Source organism: Prionailurus viverrinus, chromosome E1, assembly GCF_022837055.1.
Source record: "Prionailurus viverrinus isolate Anna chromosome E1, UM_Priviv_1.0, whole genome shotgun sequence".
Classification (NCBI taxonomy): Eukaryota; Metazoa; Chordata; class Mammalia; order Carnivora; family Felidae; genus Prionailurus; species Prionailurus viverrinus.
The window spans coordinates 27475463-27493480 of record NC_062574.1 but is presented as its reverse complement, the minus strand read 5'-3'; the positions used below and the strand labels follow the sequence as shown (position 1 = coordinate 27493480).

The 18018-nt window shown below is 39.2% G+C and overlaps 2 protein-coding genes across 7 annotated transcripts in view; both read right to left on the bottom strand.

Moving 5' to 3' along the window:
- The window catches only part of TRIM37 (tripartite motif containing 37), a 130096-nt gene extending 121634 nt beyond the window's left edge, over positions 1-8462 (bottom strand). For 2 of the 5 annotated variants that reach the window (XM_047832396.1, XM_047832399.1), the window contains exons 1-2: positions 7990-8458; positions 6175-6276 (exon numbers count right to left, since the gene is read on the bottom strand). In XM_047832396.1, coding sequence (XP_047688352.1) covers positions 6175-6276; positions 7990-8010 — 123 coding nt within the window. In that variant the 5' untranslated portion in view covers positions 8011-8458. Of the gene's footprint in view, positions 1-6174; positions 6277-7989 lie in introns of all 5 variants that reach the window. The other 3 variants (XM_047832398.1, XM_047832400.1, XM_047832397.1) reach the window with 3 other exon arrangements.
- A 5195-nt stretch (positions 8463-13657) lies between these two features.
- The window catches only part of SKA2 (spindle and kinetochore associated complex subunit 2), a 46149-nt gene continuing 41788 nt past the window's right edge, over positions 13658-18018 (bottom strand). For both annotated transcript variants that reach the window (XM_047833780.1, XM_047833781.1), the window contains one exon: positions 13658-13959. In XM_047833780.1, coding sequence (XP_047689736.1) covers positions 13816-13959 — 144 coding nt within the window. In that variant the 3' untranslated portion in view covers positions 13658-13815. The remainder of the gene's footprint in view (positions 13960-18018) is intronic.

Below are 18018 nucleotides of genomic sequence, written 5' to 3'. Positions count from 1 at the left end.
CCATATCTATGAGAATGGCTAAAATTCAAGACTGAACATACCAAGTGTGGGCATTAATGTGGAAGAATTAGAACTCTCACACATTGCTGGTAAGAATTTAAAATGATACTATTTTAGAAAATAGTTGTACAATTTGTTAAACAGATATACATCTACCATGTAATCTAGCTCTTCCATTCCTATTTACTTACCTAAGAGAAAAGAAAGTTTAAGCCCATTCAAATACTTGTATATAAATGTTCATAGCAGTTTTCTATGTAAATACCAAAAAGTAGACACAGATATGTCCATCAACAGGTGAATGGATAAACATATTATGGCATATGCATACAATGGGATGCTACCACTTGGCAATAAAAAGGAATACTATTGATCCACACAACATAGATACATCTCTTAATAATTTTGTTGAGTGAAAAAAGCTGGACACATGAGAGAACATATCATAAGATTCCATTTCTATAAAAGTCCAAAAAATGCAAACTTATCTACAGTGACAGAAAGCAGATCAGTGGTTTCCTAGGAATAAGACAAGTGGAGGGAAGGATTACCAAGAGGTACAAAGAAACTTTTGAGGATTATAAGTATGTTCACTATCTTGTAGTGATGGTTTCTCCAGTATATACATTTATCAAACTTACCACACTATACACTTTAAATATGTGCAGCTTACTGTATGTCAATTATATCTAATTTTTTAAAACTCCAATATTAAAAAGAAAACAAAGTCGATATTTACAGGAAATCATAAAATGCTACCAATGCTGAAAATCAAGGAGTCAAAAACAAAACCAAAACTACTTGATGAAAAAGACTGGGGCAAAAAAATGGGTGAAAATACAAAAATAAGAACAGGTAATGATGGAGAATCAACTGAGAGTAACTGGAAGAATGAAAAGAGACCTGGCCTGAAAATACAGCCAATGTTCCCACTTTTTGGTATATGCGTATAGAAGCACAAGAGAGTCATAGGTAGAGTGCTGGCCTGGGAGTGAGTCCAGTTTTGGTCTGTCCCAAACCACTAGATAACTTTGGACAAGTCTATTCATGGGTCTGGACCTTAGTCTGTTTTATTCAGTGACACAAGCATCTGGCCTGTCATGGATAATTAAATTTCCATGGTCAAAGGAACAGAGATGGGATGGAAGAGAAGGGAGAGGCATTCAAATAAATAATACAATTTGGTTGGGTGGAATGCCCAGGTCTCAAGGACTTTGCTCCTGTAATTATCCCCTCTCCCCAGCATCATTAATTAATCTTTCTCTACTGGTTCACTTTCAATGAGATATAAACCTTTTCAACCCACTCCTTTTTTTTCCCCTTTACATCAAAATTTTTAGAGTTTTTATACTTGCTGTCTTATTTGCCTCCCTCTCCCAGACATCAAGATTTTGTCTTCATTATTCCACTAAATAATGGAATAGTGGAATATTCATTATTCCACTAAAACCTCATCAAGGTTACCAATGTCCTACACATTCTCAAATCCAATGGTTAAATCCCGAACCAGAAATACAAAACACAGTTAACCTACTCCTCTTTGAAACATGTTTTTCACTTGAATTCTGTGATGCCTCACTCATGGCTCCTTCTTGTTATCTCCTGCTTAATCCTCCTCCTCCTCCTGACCTCTAAATGTTGACTGACCCAGAGTTCAAAGCAAAAAGTCTTTTCCCTATCAGGTAATCTGGTGATCTCATCAAACGCCTTAAATACTATCCATATGCTATTAATTCGATATCACTAACATCCCCTTCCTCAACTCCAGATTCATATTTCCAACTGCCAACCTCTCCAGTTAGATGTATAAAATCTTAAACTTGACATATTTAAAAACAAAACTTGTACATCTATAGCCTACCCAACTCTTCCTCCCCAAATTTCTTCTTTCTCAGAATAGAAAACCATTCATCTAAATGTTGTATAAAACTCTCATGTCCCATCTGTAAGTAAATCCACTGGCTCTACCTTCAAAACATATCCAGAACTGCCCTATTTTTCACCACCTCCACTGTTACCATTCGAGTCTAAACCAAATTGGTCTCCTCACTTCCTCTCTCACCTATGGTGCCTATAATCCACTTTCTACATAGCAGCAAAAGTGAGTTTTTAAAAATTACTGCGTATCATTCAAAAGCTTTCAATGGTACCATTACAGTTAAAATAAAAGCCAAGGTCTTTACCAAGGCCCTAAGCTCCATCTCCAAATTCATCTCCTTTCCCTCTTTCTCTCTTTGCTCCAGCCACACTGGCTTCTTTGTTCTTTCTCTCAGGGGCTTTGCTCCTTCTGATTTCTCTGCCTGGGACTTTCTTCCTGTAAATACATCACTACCACATTTCATTCTGGTCTTGGCTCAAATATCACTTCTCAGAGCCCTTCACAGACTATCTAAAATAACTAACAACCTGCTCATACCCTCCTCAAAGTCCCCACTCTATCTATACCTTATTCAGTTTCATTTTCTTCATAGCACTTTCTGGTATCTAACATATGTCTATTTACCTTTTTGTCCATATCCCAAGTAGTAAATAAGTCAACTCCCTGGGAAGTCGATGCTTAACTCCAAGTAGATGTGTAATTAGTATTTGTTGAATGAATAAACACATGAATGGTACATTCAGGAACAAAGACAGCTTTAGAAAGAAAGAATAGAGGGGTGCCTGGGTGGCTCAGTTGGTTAAGCGTCTGGCTTCAGGTCAGGTCATGATCTCACAGTTAGTGAGTTCAAGCCCCACGTCAGGCTCTGTGCTAACAGCTCAGAGCCTGGAGCCTGCTTTGAATTGTGTCTCCTTCTCTCTCTCTGCACTTCCCTCACTCACTCTCTGTCTCTCACAAATGAATAAAACATTAAAAAGAAAGAAAGAAAGAAAGAATAGAACCAGATTATCCAAGTGGTCTGAATATAAACATAATATTCTAAGGAATTAAGGCAATGAATCTGATAAGGAAAAAAAAATTCCTTATCCTTCTGATAAGGAAAAAAAAATGACATTTCTGGAAAACATCAATATGGCAGCAGGATATAAAATGAACCACAGATAAGAAAAGACTTGGAGTGCCTGGGTAGCTCCGTCGGTTAGGCACCCAACTCTTGGTTTCAGCTCAGGTCATGATCTCATGGTTCGTGAGATCGAGCCCCACCTAGGGCCCCACACTGGCAATGAGGATCTTGCATGGGATTCTCTCTCTCTTCTCCCTATGCCCCTCCCCAGCTAGCAAACACACTCTAGCTCTCAAAATAAATATATAAACTTTAAAAAAGACTCAAGATAGATCAGTTAAAAGCTAACTAGGGGTGCCTGGGTGGCTCAGTCAGTTGAGCATCCAACTCTTGATTTCGGCTCAGGTCATGATCTCAGGGTCCTGGGATCAATTCCCACGTCAGGTTCCGCACTGAGCGGAGAGCCTACTTGGGATTCTCTCTTTCTCCTCTTTGCCCCTCCCCTGCTCACTTACAAGCTCGCTCTCTCTCTCTCTCTCTCTTTCTCTCTCTCTCTCTCTCTGGGGAAAGAAAAAAAAAAAAACGATTGGAGCACCTGGGTGGCTCAGTTAAGCAACCAACTTTGGCCCAGGTCATGATCTCACAGTCTGCGAGTTTGAGCCCGCCTCCAGCTCTGTGCTGACAGCTCAGAACCTGGAGCCTGCTCCAGATTCTGTGTCTCCCACTCTCTGCCCATCCCCCACTCATTCTCTCTCTCTCTCTCTCTCTCTCTCTCTCTCAAGAATAAACAATTAAAAAATTCTTTTAATAAAAAAATTATAATTATCTAAGTATGAGGTAATAAAGGTATATATTTCTCTGCTAGGATGATAATGGAATGGAAAAGTAGGACAGATGTAAGTGAAAGCAAAAGATAATAACTGACAGGACTTAAAAATTACTGGTGCCAGGGATCAGTTGGTTAAGCCTTAGACTTTGGATGTCAGCTCAGGTCATGATCTCACGATTCAGGAGATCAAGCCCTGTATCAGGTTCTCACTGACAGTGCAAAGCCTGCTTGGGAGCCTCTCCCTCTTGCTCTGTCCCTTCCCCACTCATTTATGTACATGTGCTCTCTCTAAATAAACCTAAAAAATATCATTGGTGTAGGGGCGCCTGGGTGGCGCAGTCAGTTAAGCGTCCGACTTCAGCCAGGTCACGATCTCGCGGTCTGCGAGTTCGAGCCCCGCGTCAGGCTCTGGGCTGATGGCTCAGAGCCTGGAGCCTGTTTCCGATTCTGTGTCTCCCTCTCTCTCTGCCCCTCCCCCGTTCATGCTCTGTCTCTCTCTGTCCCAAAAATAAATAAATGTTGAAAAAAAAAAAAAAAATATCATTGGTGTAAAAGGTTTCAAGTTTGAGTGACTGGCGGAACAGAACAAAAAGAAGTCAAAAAGAATCAGTTTAAAAAAACAGAATTTGATCGGGAACAAAGTTCAAGGTGCTGGAAAGTCAAAGCCAAAGGAATAGATTTAAAAGCCATACACTGAGAAATGATAGTTAAACCTGCAAGAATAAATCAAATTTCCCAAGGTAGATGAAATTTTCCCACTTCTTTTTAATTTTGAGAGAGTGATACAGGCCAATTACCTAATTTCCACAGCTTCTGTTTCACCATTTATAAAAAATAATGCCAAATTTATTAATTGCTATTTTAACAATAAAATATTAACACCTTACAATGGGACAGTACTTTACAGTTTCTAAATTGCTTTTTAGCTTATCTCATTTAATGCCACAACCATTCTGTGAGGCAAATCTTGTTACCTCATTCTATAGCTGAAGAAACAAGACTAGGAAAAATTGAGTTTCTCAGCTTATGAATGGAAGAACTAGCATGATATATAACCTTGGTCTTCTCCACATGGTGTAGAAGCAAAGAACACAGGCTCTAAAGCGAGACTTCCTGGATTCAAATCCAGCTCTATTATTTGTTAGCTGTGTGACCGGAAGCAAGTGATTTAAGTGTTACAACCATTACTCTCGACAAAGGTTTATTTATCTTCCTAAGGCAGAAATAAGGAACCACAGAGAAATTCTGAGGTGAAGAGCATGTTAGATGGCTTTGATTTTCCCAGTAAAAGACAAAACCTACTGCAAGTAATGTGGGCAGGGCAGTTTTTAACTATGATTTGCGGATGTGCTACTGAATCCCTCCACACAAAAAAGAAGTTCTTCTGCTTCACATCTTAGGCTTCCTCATAATGTTCTTTGAGGGGTTCACCTACATTCGTTTTAAAGCCAATGGACTATATTAATCTCTAAAGTCTCTTGTACCTGTAAGATTATACGATTTTAATCTAAACCTCTGAACCCATTATTAGCTTTTTCTCCATCCTACCCATCCAACAGTATAAGCTCTGAGTCTCACAGCACTTTGTTAGTGCCTCTTTATGACACTATACATACATTCTTCAGTATAAACGGAGCCCATTAAGTCACTTAGATTTAAGCTCCTTCAGGGCAAGTACTCCATCATTTATCTTAGAAGTCTTCAACCCCAAACACAATGCAGGCAACCACTTTACCAGTACTTGTTAAATGTGCAATGATTTAATAAATATATTAAAATTATAATGGGTTTTGATTTCTAGACATTTCATGGTAGTTATCTCACCTCCACAGTACTAAGTAATATATGGTGATGGTCTCCCTATTAAGGAACATTCATTTAAAACATTTTTTAAAAGGAGACAAAATGTAAAAATTAAAAAGATAACAAAACTGGGGTGTCTGGATAGCTCAGTTGATTAAGTGTCTGACTCTTGGTTTCAGCTCAGGTCATGATCTCACAGGTTCATGGGTTCAAGCCCCACATCAGGTTTCACACTAATAGCACGGAGCCTGTTTAGGATTCTCTTTCACTCTCTATCTCACAATAAATAAACTTAAAAAAAAAAAAAGATAAAAAATATGGTCGATTTTGGGGTGCTTCAATCGGTTGAGCATCCTACTCCGGCTCAGGTCATGATGTCATGGTTCATGGGTTCAAGCCCCACATCGGGCTCTGCTGGCAGCTCACAGCCTGAAGCCTACTAGAGATTCTGTGTCTCCCTTTCTCTCTGCCTCTCCCCTGCTCATGCTCTCTTTCTCAAAAATAAATAAACATTTAAAAAAAGAATTTTAAAACAATATGGTTGATTTTTACAACACATCGTATATACACTAAGGGCATGTAGAAGGAAATGCAACTTACCCTGATACAGCTAAAACAACAAAGCTTAGAGCAATGAGGACACAGGCGTGCATCCCGCAACTTCTCCATACAAATGAAACATCTGAAAACCTCCGCAATGCTCTGAAAATAATAAAAAATGTAAGGTACACCAGATTTAGACTACTGAATCAAAAGTAAAAAGCATGCTTAAAACAACTCACTCAACATTGACATTAATTTTGGGCTGATATAACCTGTTTTAATAAGTCTTATCAGTACTTGGTTGGTCAAGGCCCAGTGTACCTCAGAACATCTGGAAAAAGTGCTTTTTCTTTCCTAAGCTTCACAGTGGCTCTATTCTAAGGAAAGAACATGAAATGCAAACACACTTGTGCACAAATATTATCACTGAAGCATAAATTGTAATCACAAGAATGTGGCTATAACCCAAATTTCAAAATATTAAATTATGACAGTTAATAAGAAAAATTAGGACAGTTAACACAGATTATGACAGTCACTAGAAACTTCTTGATTTGAGGATATAGAAAAAAATATCCTTATTATGATGCAGAACAGCTAAAAAAAAAAAAAAAAAGATGGACTGACTGAATGAACTATATGAACTTTTTCTGCAATTTCCCCAAGGGGATGGACTGCTTTTAAAATTAAAACAAAACAAAACAAAACAAAACAAAAAACCTTTAAAAAAGATACATATACTAACAGAGTGTACTTTGATCAAGAAAGAAACTAATTCAGAATCCAGAAATCTGAATTTGCCCTGATACTCCAACCAACTAGCTTTTTATTGGAGCCTTAGATTTTGTTCCTATGGAAAATTTTAGTGGTCGCCCCATGAAGGCTTTGAAAAGAAAAAAAGAAGAATAAATAGAAGAAACGATAGTTTGCAAGCCTCAGATAAATCATTTTAGGAAGTAACTAACAAGAAAACAGACATAAATAAAGCAACTTATTGTATATTTTATTTTTACCGTACTCACATTTATTTACTCCATCCCAGGAGAATTAAACGCTCCCAAACCAAGAAAACGTTACAAAACCTTTATAACACTTTCGCAGGAGGAACTAAGGAGAAAATTATTCATTAGTCCAATCATGACTCTGCAGAACCAGAAAGAACCTGTGAGATGCAGACGCTGGGGGAGGGTTGGGTGGACAATAAGACCATTGGGTGAACTACTTTCAACTGGAGTGCCTGTAATACAGTTGCAACTTACTAAGGACCAAGGTAATGGAAAGTTCAAAATTCGACAACTGTTAAATAATTAGGTCCAATAAGCAATCTTTTTTTTTTAATGTTACTGGCCTTTAAGTAAATATCTCAACCATTTGGAATCACAGCTCACAAGAGCCAAATATAAAAGAATAGGTTGTTCCAGAAAACTACAAATAGGATAATAAAAGTATATCCTCAATCAATTTAGGAAAGGCAGAAGTCTGCAAAATGTACGGGTCGGGGAGGAATGATTCCAGTTGGAGAGAGTTTTGGATCTGCACTTGAACTCCCAAGAACAGGTAGCGAGTGCACGGCACGTCTATCTAATGAATTTGCAGTTTTGCTCTTCCCAGACTGTAGTTTGCAAAAACCCTGAGAATGAGTACCGGTGCCAAGATACCCAGAAAACGCCAGGATACCACCACCTGACAAGGCACCCGAAGAGCTGCGGACCTAGCACGGCGTCCTTCGCACTGGGCCAGCCTTCACTACACCCGCAGCGGCGGAGTGGGGGTGCTCCACTACAGGGAGGGCTAGGGCAGGGCGCCCCAAATAAAGAAGGCTCAGGGGGTAGCGGAGGGAGAGTAACCACCACCCTTCTCAACCCCCCTCACCTCTACGCTCTGTTCATCCATTGCCTCCGGCTCTCGGCGGGGCCCTCGGCGACCCGCGGAGTCCGTGGTCTGACCTATCGGGCGCCGGCCCGAGGTCGCCAGGTCAAATCGCCGACGAAAACCACGCCGGCGTGTGGCTCAGGAGGCTCCGACGACCGCCCCACCTGCTCGCCCCATCGCGTCGGGTTCGGCGCCAGCTACCCCCACTTCGCCATATTTATCCGCGCACCCGCCCTAGGGCGCAGTGGGAGGGCGAGCGGTGGCCGCAGCTGCTTCTTCACCGCTAAGCCGCCCGCCAGCGACCGCGAGGGAGACTCGCACCACGTGACGCGGGCGCGCGCGTATCGAACTGCTGCTAGAGCCCGGCGGCGCTGGTCTCCAGCAAAGAAGGTGCTGCAGGGAATTCGCAAACACCAACGGTAACCAGGGCAGCTGAAGGAGCGGCGAAGAGGAAAGGCGCGGTGCGCATGCGCGCAGAACGCGGCGTTAAGGGAGCCGGGAGGAGAGAGGCGGGCGACTAGTTCCCGCGGTGCGGGGGCGCACACGAGATTTGGCTGCTAGCAGCCGCAGGGCTGCGTGTCTTTGGCCACAGTCTAGCGCGCAAGCGGATGAGAGTTTGGCGCTTGCTGGTCTCCACGCCTCTGCGCCCTTAGGGAAGGGCGGCGCTCCACCAGTCTCAAACTTTGGCGCGCCAAAGACTGGAACAACCACCTGGAGTGCTTGAGTGAAACCGACTCTGAAGCCACACCCCTAGGTATTCGGACTTGATTCTAAGATAAGGCTCCACAAAATCGTCAACAGCCACTCTCCGCTGATTTGGCTGCAGGTAGCCTTTGGCCCGCACTTTTTGAGAAACCATGGTGTAGAATTGGTGGCTAGTGATTCTTTCTTTGGAAGGAACCCCAGATTCTCGGGTTTTGAGACTTCTGCCCCACCTACTCATATTGTGAAGCCTACAGCGATGTCGTTTCAGGAAGAATGGGACCACAGACTGTAGAGATTTGATCTACACCACTCCATCCTGCTGTCTTGCCACTTGAGGTGAGCCGTCGCTATGGGACTATGGAAAGTGCAAGCGTCAGCTGTGTTCAGCTTTCCTATGTTGGCGTCTTCATACAATTTTGTCATGAAGTCTACAGATGGCAGGAATTGAGGGTGTGAGACAAAGGTCTTACATCAAATTCTTAATCTGAATTTACTTTTTCCTTTCTGATTTATTGCAAACCACTATTACACTTAACCCAATCTACAGTGCACACGTAAAGAATCAACAATAACCTAGAAAGAAGCTCTTGAGTATCAAGGGATTTGGACTTTCTTATAAGTAGTGGACAACAATTTTTTAATACGTGAGCCATGGACAGGGATAATTTAGTAAGATTAATCTGTTACTGGAAATTCTTTAACCAAAACTTATTTATGGTCTTGATGTTTGCACGCCACCATTTATAATAAAACGCCCTGAATTGTACATTGTAGTAATGGTTAATGTTTAATTTTGCTAAGTGAATCTTACCTCAAAAAAGTTATCTGTGAAACACAGTACTGTTCTTGGGATTCAAAGTGAAAAAAATAAGACAAATTACAACATATAAATATTAAAATAAGTTCTTATGCTAATATATTTGTCCAAGAACCCAAAAATGTGTAAAGATTTATTGCAATAGTTCATAATAGTGAAAAATTGGAAAATCTATACAATTAATTAGGGGTCAATGGTTGTAGCCACAGATTATGGTTAATTTAAGTAAAAAAGAATTTAGTTGGCAGGATGCCTAGCTACCACATGGAGGTAGGAAACCTGGGACCTCAGAATTCCTTAAAGGAGGACCTAGCTGCCTTTCCCAACTCCAACAAATCTAACTTGTCTATTATACAGCTTATCAATGCCTATCAGTACAGAACTGAAAAAAATCATGGTACATCCATATATTGGATTACAACTGTTCAAAACAATAGCAGAAGTGTGTGATGAAAATATCCAAAATATATTTACAATGAAAAACACTGGGCATCTCGGTGGCTCATTTGGTTAAGGGTATGACTTCAGCTCAGGCCATGATCTCTCGGTTCATTGGTTCAAGCCCTGAATCGGGCTCAGCAGTGACAGCACAGAGCCTGCTTGGTATTCTCTCCCTCTCTCTCTGTCTCTCTTTCTCTGCCCCTCTCCCACTCGCGCCTGTCTCAAAATAAATGAATTAAAAAAAAAAAAACCTAAATGCAGCTGCAGTATAATATATGGTATCAGCCTATTTTTGTAAAAAAATATTTGTAATTTGTGTATATATGTAGAAACATCTGAGTGGCTCAGTCGGTTTAGTGTCCAACTGTAGATATCAGCTCAGGTCATGATTCCAGGGTCATGGGATCAAGCCCTACATGGTGCTCTGTGCTGAGCATGGAGCTGTATATGATTCTTTCTCCCTCAGCCCCTCTCTCTCACTTGCACTCTATCTAAAAAAAAAAACAAAAAACAAAAAAACCATACATACATACATAAATAAATAGATAATGATAAATGAAACATCTGAAGAGATTCAAGATAATTTCTGGAGAATGGACATACTCGTATGTTTTAATTTCCTAAAACCTAAATTTGTATTAAAATTAATTTGTATTACTTACAACTTAAGACATAAAAACACTATAGTCACATAAAAAATAATTATCCAAATGAGAAATAAAAAACCTAAATTAGGGTAGTAAGAGTGAAAATAAAGTGGAGGTTGGATACCATGAACATTTCAGAGAAAGAATTATAGATTTTATTGGCTAAGAAGATAAAGATACAAACTTCTTAATTCTAGGTAACAGAATAGTGCCCATGGACAAAATAAAGTCAGTAAGTACTCTGGAAGTGATCAATTTGAATACTCAGAATTTTTTTATTGGACATATGGATCTATGCATCTAGATCTAATGGAAGAAGTTGTATTTGGGAATCATAAATGAATATATAAAGAAGTGCAGAGAGAACTATTTTAAGGGGGTGTGGGGGAAGAACCAATATTTACAGGATGACTATGAAGGAAATCATAGAGGAAAAACAACAGGAACTTGTCATGACTTCTTTGTGATACTACCATTTTTCAATCCCACCAATCAACATCACATCCCAGAGCCATTCCATGGCAAAAACTTCCTAAATATTAACAATACTGAAGAAAATGTTACTGAAGTGTGACTTATTTCTCTGTAATCTAAAGGGGAGGGGGTGCCTGGGTAGCTTAGTTGAGTGTCCGACTTTGGCTCAGGGCATGATCTGAATTCATGAGTTCATGAGTTGGAGCCCCACATCAGGCTCACTGCTGTTAGCTTAGAGCCCCCTTCAGATCCTCTGTCCCCCTCTCTGTCCCTCCCCCACTTGTATGCTCACTCTCTCTCTCTCTCAAAAGTAAACATTTAAAAAAAAATTTTAAGGCGTGGTTCTGTTCTTCAAATACTCAACTACACAGTACAATTTTAACTGAAGCTACTCTCCCAACCCTGTTTGTCACCTATTACAAGTTTGTTAATGGACAAATAAATGCTCATAACCAATTTTTTAAATTAGATGAACGTATAATTCTATCACCTGCAGAACTAATATTGATGCATCTTTCCTAGTCTTTTCAATGCCTCTTATTACATATATGGAAATATTTACAGAACAATTTCTAATTATCAAACCCAAACACTTTACCATCTCATTGTGCTTCCAGCCATCCTGACACACAGAAGTTATTTGGTTAGGATCACATAACTAGAATTTAAAACCTGCTATTTACAGGGGCCTGGGTGGCTCAGTCAGTTAAGGGTCTGGCTCTAGATTAAGGCTCACATCATGATCTCACAGTTTGTGAGTGCAAGCCCCAAGTCAACTTCTGCACTGACAGCATGGAGCCTGCCCCATGCTCTCTGCCCCTCCCCAGCTCACTCTAAGTAAATTAACTAAATCAAAAAAACAAAAAACCTGTATTTACATTGCAGACTCCAAAGCCCAATCTTAACTACAAAACTGCAATCTGTTTCCCCTATCCCCCATTTAACACAGCTTCAGCATTTCCCAGAAGGTTAACAGTAGTAATTTATTGGCAGCTTGACCTCTTATTATGTGAATACACCTATTTACCTTCCATTAGCCAGATGTATTTGTGTTTTGCTAGTATAAATAACCCTGGGATTAACATCTTTGCATCAAAATCTGTCCCTATGATTACCTTATTGCCAATAGTTATTTAAAAACAAATAGGCACCCGAGTGCCTCAGTCAGTTAAGCATCTGATTTTGGCTTAGGTCATGATCTCAGGGTTTGAGTTTGAGTCCTGCACAGAGCTCCATGCTGACAATGTAGAGCCTGCTTGGAATTCTTTCTCCCTATCCTCTGCACCACCCCCCAACAATATAAATAAATAAACTTTAAAAAAATTTTTTTACAAATAAATAACGAGGGGCACCTGGGTAGCAGTCTGTTGAGCAGCCAATTTTGGCTCAGGTCATGATCTTGTGGTTCATGGGTTCAAGCCCCACGTGGGGCTCTATGATGACAGCTCGGAACCTGGAGCCTGCTTTGGATTCTGTCTCCCTCTCTCTCTCTCTCTCTGCCCCTCACTTGCTCACACTCTATGTATCTCTTTCTCTGTCTAAAACTAAATAAACATTAGGGTGCCTGGGTGGCTCAGTCAGTTAAGCGTCCCACTTCAGTTCAGAACATGATCTCACAGCTTGTGAGTTATGAGGCCCGCATGAGGCTCTGTGCTGACAGCTCAGAGCCTGGAGCCTGCTTCAGATTCTGTGACTGCCTCTTCCCTGCTCACACTCTCTCTCTCTCAAAAATAAATATTTTTTGGGGCGCCTGGGTGGCGCAGTCGGTTAAGCGTCCGACTTCAGCCAGGTCACGATCTCGCGGTCCGTGAGTTCGAGCCCCGTGTCAGGCTCTGGGCTGATGGCTCGGAGCCTGGAGCCTGTTTCCGATTCTGTGTCTCCCTCTCTCTCTGCCCCTCCCCGGTTCATGCTCTGTCTCTCTCTGTCCCAAAAATAAATAAATGTTGAAAAAAAAATTTTTTTTTAAATAATAATAAATAAATATTTTTTTTAAAAAACTCAAAAAAAATTTTAATAAAATAAATTAATAAATAAGTAAAATAAGGAAATACACACACAATTGGCAAGTAACAGTTGCCAGTAATCCTGTTTTCAGTTTCTTAGCTTTCATATAGAATGTACAATTATAATAATATAGGCTGAAGGAGAACAAAGGTAGTGTTGATATACAACAGAGACACTCTAAAACAGCATTTGAAAGCAAAGTTCATGTTGTTAAACATTAGCAGCAAGAAGGAATAAGAAAAGTGAGGCTGTCACAGAAAAGCCGATTTATTATTACTAATGTTAGCTTTTGTGGAGGATTTTAGGTCACATATTAGCAGTCTCCAATAATGTGACCATTACCTATAATCAAAACTTTTCAAAAATAAAATTATATACATATAATATATAATATAATACAAATATTTTTTCTATCCGTTAATTTCCAAAGCATGCTCATTCATATCTACTGACCAATAGTACATAAATATCCTTTTATGATAGGCCAGGACATCCATTTTCTCCCAATTATACAAAAACAAATGCAAAATAGTGTTACGTGACTTCCTTGTCTGAAATAATAAGACTGTGTGTACATACATACATTTAAATCCCTTTATTCCCATTCCATGTTTTTGGCTGAACTTTATTCATATAATATCTGCCCTTCTTATAGGACCTTCTCTTGTGAAAGGCATCACTATCCAGTTACCCAAGCCAAATCTCCTTCTCCATCCCCCCACCTCTAGTCATCGAGTGCTAACAAGACATCTTCTTAAATCTTTCTGGAATGGATCTCCTCTCCATTAGAATTCCGTTTTGCAAGTCCACTTCTTCATAAGTCTGAACAAAAGATTTTAATTGCTCTGCTGCAGTTTTCTCTTCTTTAGTCAGTGGTGACAGCTAAAAAAACAAATGAGAAAATCTTTATTTCAAAATCTGTAAAAACCATGTAATTTAGTTAATTTCTGCTTTTTTTTTTTTTATGTTTCCATAAGCTCATACTATGTCTATAATCACAAATTAGGAAGGCAGGATAAAATAGATATTTGGCTATCCAAATACAAGGTACTTTTAATGTTTGAGCTTTCAAAGAACTTGCAATTAAGTTTAAGAAACAAAACCAATAAACAGTTTAAGGACTGTAATTTAACAAAACTAAATAAGTCACATTTGACTGCTATATTCTAAAAGCATTTTGAGAAAGAAATGTGAATAAAATAGTCTGGAAGTTTCCTCAGAAGTGGAGAACTAAATTGAACTAAATTTTGAAGGATAATTGAGATGTTTTTAGCTGCAAGTAACAGGAATACATTTAAAAATGGATAAATAATAAGAAAATTTATTATCACTGCACAATAACTACAGAAAAAGGTCAGACTTCAGGACTGGTTTATTCCGCAGCTCAACATAAAGACTGGGTTTTTCCACCTTATCTAATATCCTTGGTGGTGGTTTATCCTCAATCTGAAAGGAAAAATGGCTCTAGCAGTTCTAGGCATCACATCTATACATAATGTTTAGAAGAAGAAAAGAAGTTTTCTCTTCCTAGAGGTCTCTCAGCAGTGAGGAAACTCTAATTTCCTACGTCTAGACTTTCCCTTCTCACATGTCACATGGGTTACAAACCCATTCCTGAGTGAATTTAGTTAAAAGAAAATCCATTTCCCTTGCCAATGAGATGCACGCCCTGAAGCTGAGGAAAGCACCAACTTTGCCCCAGACACGAGCTAGGGATGATGGCACACATCTCAAGAAAGTCAGTGTTCTATTAGGCAGCAAGGGCAAATAGATGCTGAGAAAACAACCCAGCAAACAGTATCTGCCTAAAGCAGGTAGGAGCAAACAGCAAAAGGAAGAATAGAAGCCAAATGGAAATGTAAAGGACTTTCATAGGGCACTAACCAATGGGCTAGCTAAAACAGGGTTAATGGGGAAATTATACAAAGTACAACGTGAAGAATCAAATAGTTACAACTCCGCCTAACTATATAGGTCATCTCTAGAGAGACTGCTGAATCTGGAACACACTATACCTACAGAATAAGAATCTCTAGAGCAGTGCTGTCCACCAGAACTTTCTGTGATGCTGAAAATATTCTATATCTGTGCTGTCTAATCAGTAGATGAAGAACTGATTTTTTTATTTTATTTAATTACTTTAAATTTTAATTTAGGGGCACCTGGATGGTTCAGTCAGTTAAATGTCTGACTACAGCTCAGGTCATGATCTTATGGTTCATGAGTTCAAGCCCCACATCAGGCTCCGGGCCATGGAGCCTACTTCGGATTCTGTGTCTTCCTCTCTCTCTCTGCCCCTTCCCTGCTCTCTCTCTCTCTCTCTCTCTCTCTCTCTCTCTCTCTCAGAAAATGAATAAAAAACATTAAAAAATTTTAAAAATAATAATACATTTTAATTTGTACGGCCACATTTGGCTATTGGGCTGCCCAGCTGGTTTGGCTGATCAAGCCAACATTTACCAAAAATATTCACATAGATAAAATGAAAAACAATCATATGCCTTTCTGCAACCCAAATAATTACAGAATTTCCCTCTTCTATCTCAAAAACAGGAAATGGTATTATTCTGAAAGGACTTTGTTCTCCATGAGTCCATGTTTCTTGTTGTGATAACTGTTCAAGAGATTTCAGACGACCTGTTTCATAAATTTTCAAAGAATTTTTCCAGGAATTAACCAATCTAAAACTTGTAGAAAATTTTCTTCCTTAATACAAATGTTTCAGAGCTCAGTGGAATACCACACATTCTGTTTTTAATACCTTTTTAATTATATTTGTTTTGGGGTTTGTTTTGGTCATTTTTATTTTGGAACCAATCTAGTCCTGTGTGTGTGTGTGTGTGTGTGTGTGTGTGTGTGTGTGTGTGTGTGTGTCTTGGTGGTCACCTTTATAATTAAGTGTATTTAAGCCTTAATGTCCTTATATTAACTAAAAAGTATTCCTTTCACCTCCTTTTCTGTTCTCACCTCCCTATTTATTTTTTAATATTATAAATTCAAGTCCCATTTTTTAATATCATCAATTCAAACATATTTTCTATCCTTGCACTCTTATGAAGACTATAACAAGGGGAGTGCCTGCGTGGCTCAGTTGGTTGAGCTTCCAACTCTTGATTTCGGCTCGGGTGGTGATCCCAGGGTGGTAGGATTGAGCCCCTTGTCGGCTCCTCGCTGAGAGCGGAACCTGCTTGGGATCCCCTCTCTCTCCCTGTCTCTCTCTGCCCCTCTCTCCCACTCATGCTCTCTCTCTCTCTCTAAAAGAAGTAGAATGAAAAAAAAAAAAAGATATAGCAAGATAATACCTGAACAGTTTTACTTTCTATTTGCTTTCTGTTGTCTATAAAAAAGCAACATTTGCCTTAAGTAAGTTTATCCCTATATCTTTCTTCATGTTCCCAAAATAATCTTAAAGGCCCTGTTGGTTATTTTAGAAAATTTCCGAAGCCTCAACTTAATCTAGCCTTTGGCTTTCATAAGTATTCTCACAGTTCTGTCCCTATGACTGACACACCTCTTTCTACACTTCCTTTATAAGGTCTACCTTACATGTCTTTTAAATTCTGGGCTCATAGAACTATTTTTGTTTATACAACTCTCTACAGACGCCATTTTCTTTTCTTCCACATTTTGATCATGAAAATTTTCTCTAAACTTTCTACTATCTCATTTTTAAAGTAGTAGATACAAGTCCCACCACATCTGACATTTCCCAACATGGCCATCATTGAATCGAAAATATTATCTCCTTCTTCAAGGTTTATAACCAACCTTTCAGTCATCTCTCATTATTTGTAATGTAATCCAAAGTAAAAGCTCCATTAGTTTTCTACCTTAAATATAATTATTTCTCATTGCTGATACTTCTTTTTTATTTTTTTTTTTCAGAGACAGAGAGAGCACCAGTGGGGGAGAGGGGCAAAGGGAGAGAGAGAGAATCTCAAGTAGGATCCCCACTCACCATGGAGCCCAGTACAGGGCTCAATCCCACATCCCTAGGATCATGACCTTACCCAAAAGCAACAGGCAAATGTTCAACTGACTGAGCCACACAGGTGCCCCTGCAGGTACATCTTTTAAGTGAATGAAGAACTTTACAAATAATTAGATGACTGAAATCCTCTATCACTATTATAACTATTTTCTATGCCACTTTTTAATCTTAGTCAGAAATATAGTTTTTACTGACTGTACCCAGTGGGGACAATTTTTATTACCACAGCATTCAAAATATCACTTTTCAGGGCATCTGTATTGGTTAAACATCCGACTTCGGCTCAGGTCATGAACTCACAGTTTGAGAGTCTGAACACTGTGTCAGGCTCTGTGCTGACAGCCTGAAGCCTGCTTCACATTCTGTCTCACTCTCTCTCTGCGCCTCCTCTTCTTGTGTGTGTGCTCTCTCTCTCTCTCAAAAATAAACATTTAAAACAAACAAAAAAACCCAAAATAGTGACTTTTATTTCACCCACCTAAATTTATCCTGTGCTTCAATAAATTTATGGATTTCTACATATATGTTGATATGTACATTTAGAACTACATTTAATCTCTCCTCAAGATGTTTCCTTAGAACAAGTTTATATGCTTCTATTTTCACACTCTGATCACCAACAATGAAGAATATGCCTTGAGTTGTGTGTGTGTGTGTGTATGTATATATATATATATATATATATATATATATATACTGCTATCATAAATATACTGTTTTTGCATTTTACTTATTAGTATGTGTCATGACCCTTACTGTTTTTTGTTTGTTTGTTTTTTATTGTTTGTTTGTTTTAAGGAGATAGAAGTTTATTGAATATACCACAAGGGAGCAGTGGGCAGGACAGCAGAGGAGATATCTGCCACACCCTTCCTGTTTTAAACTCCTACTTCCTATTCCCTCTGTGACCCCCTCTTTTTTCCCCAAATTTTAGAGAGAGAGCATGAGTT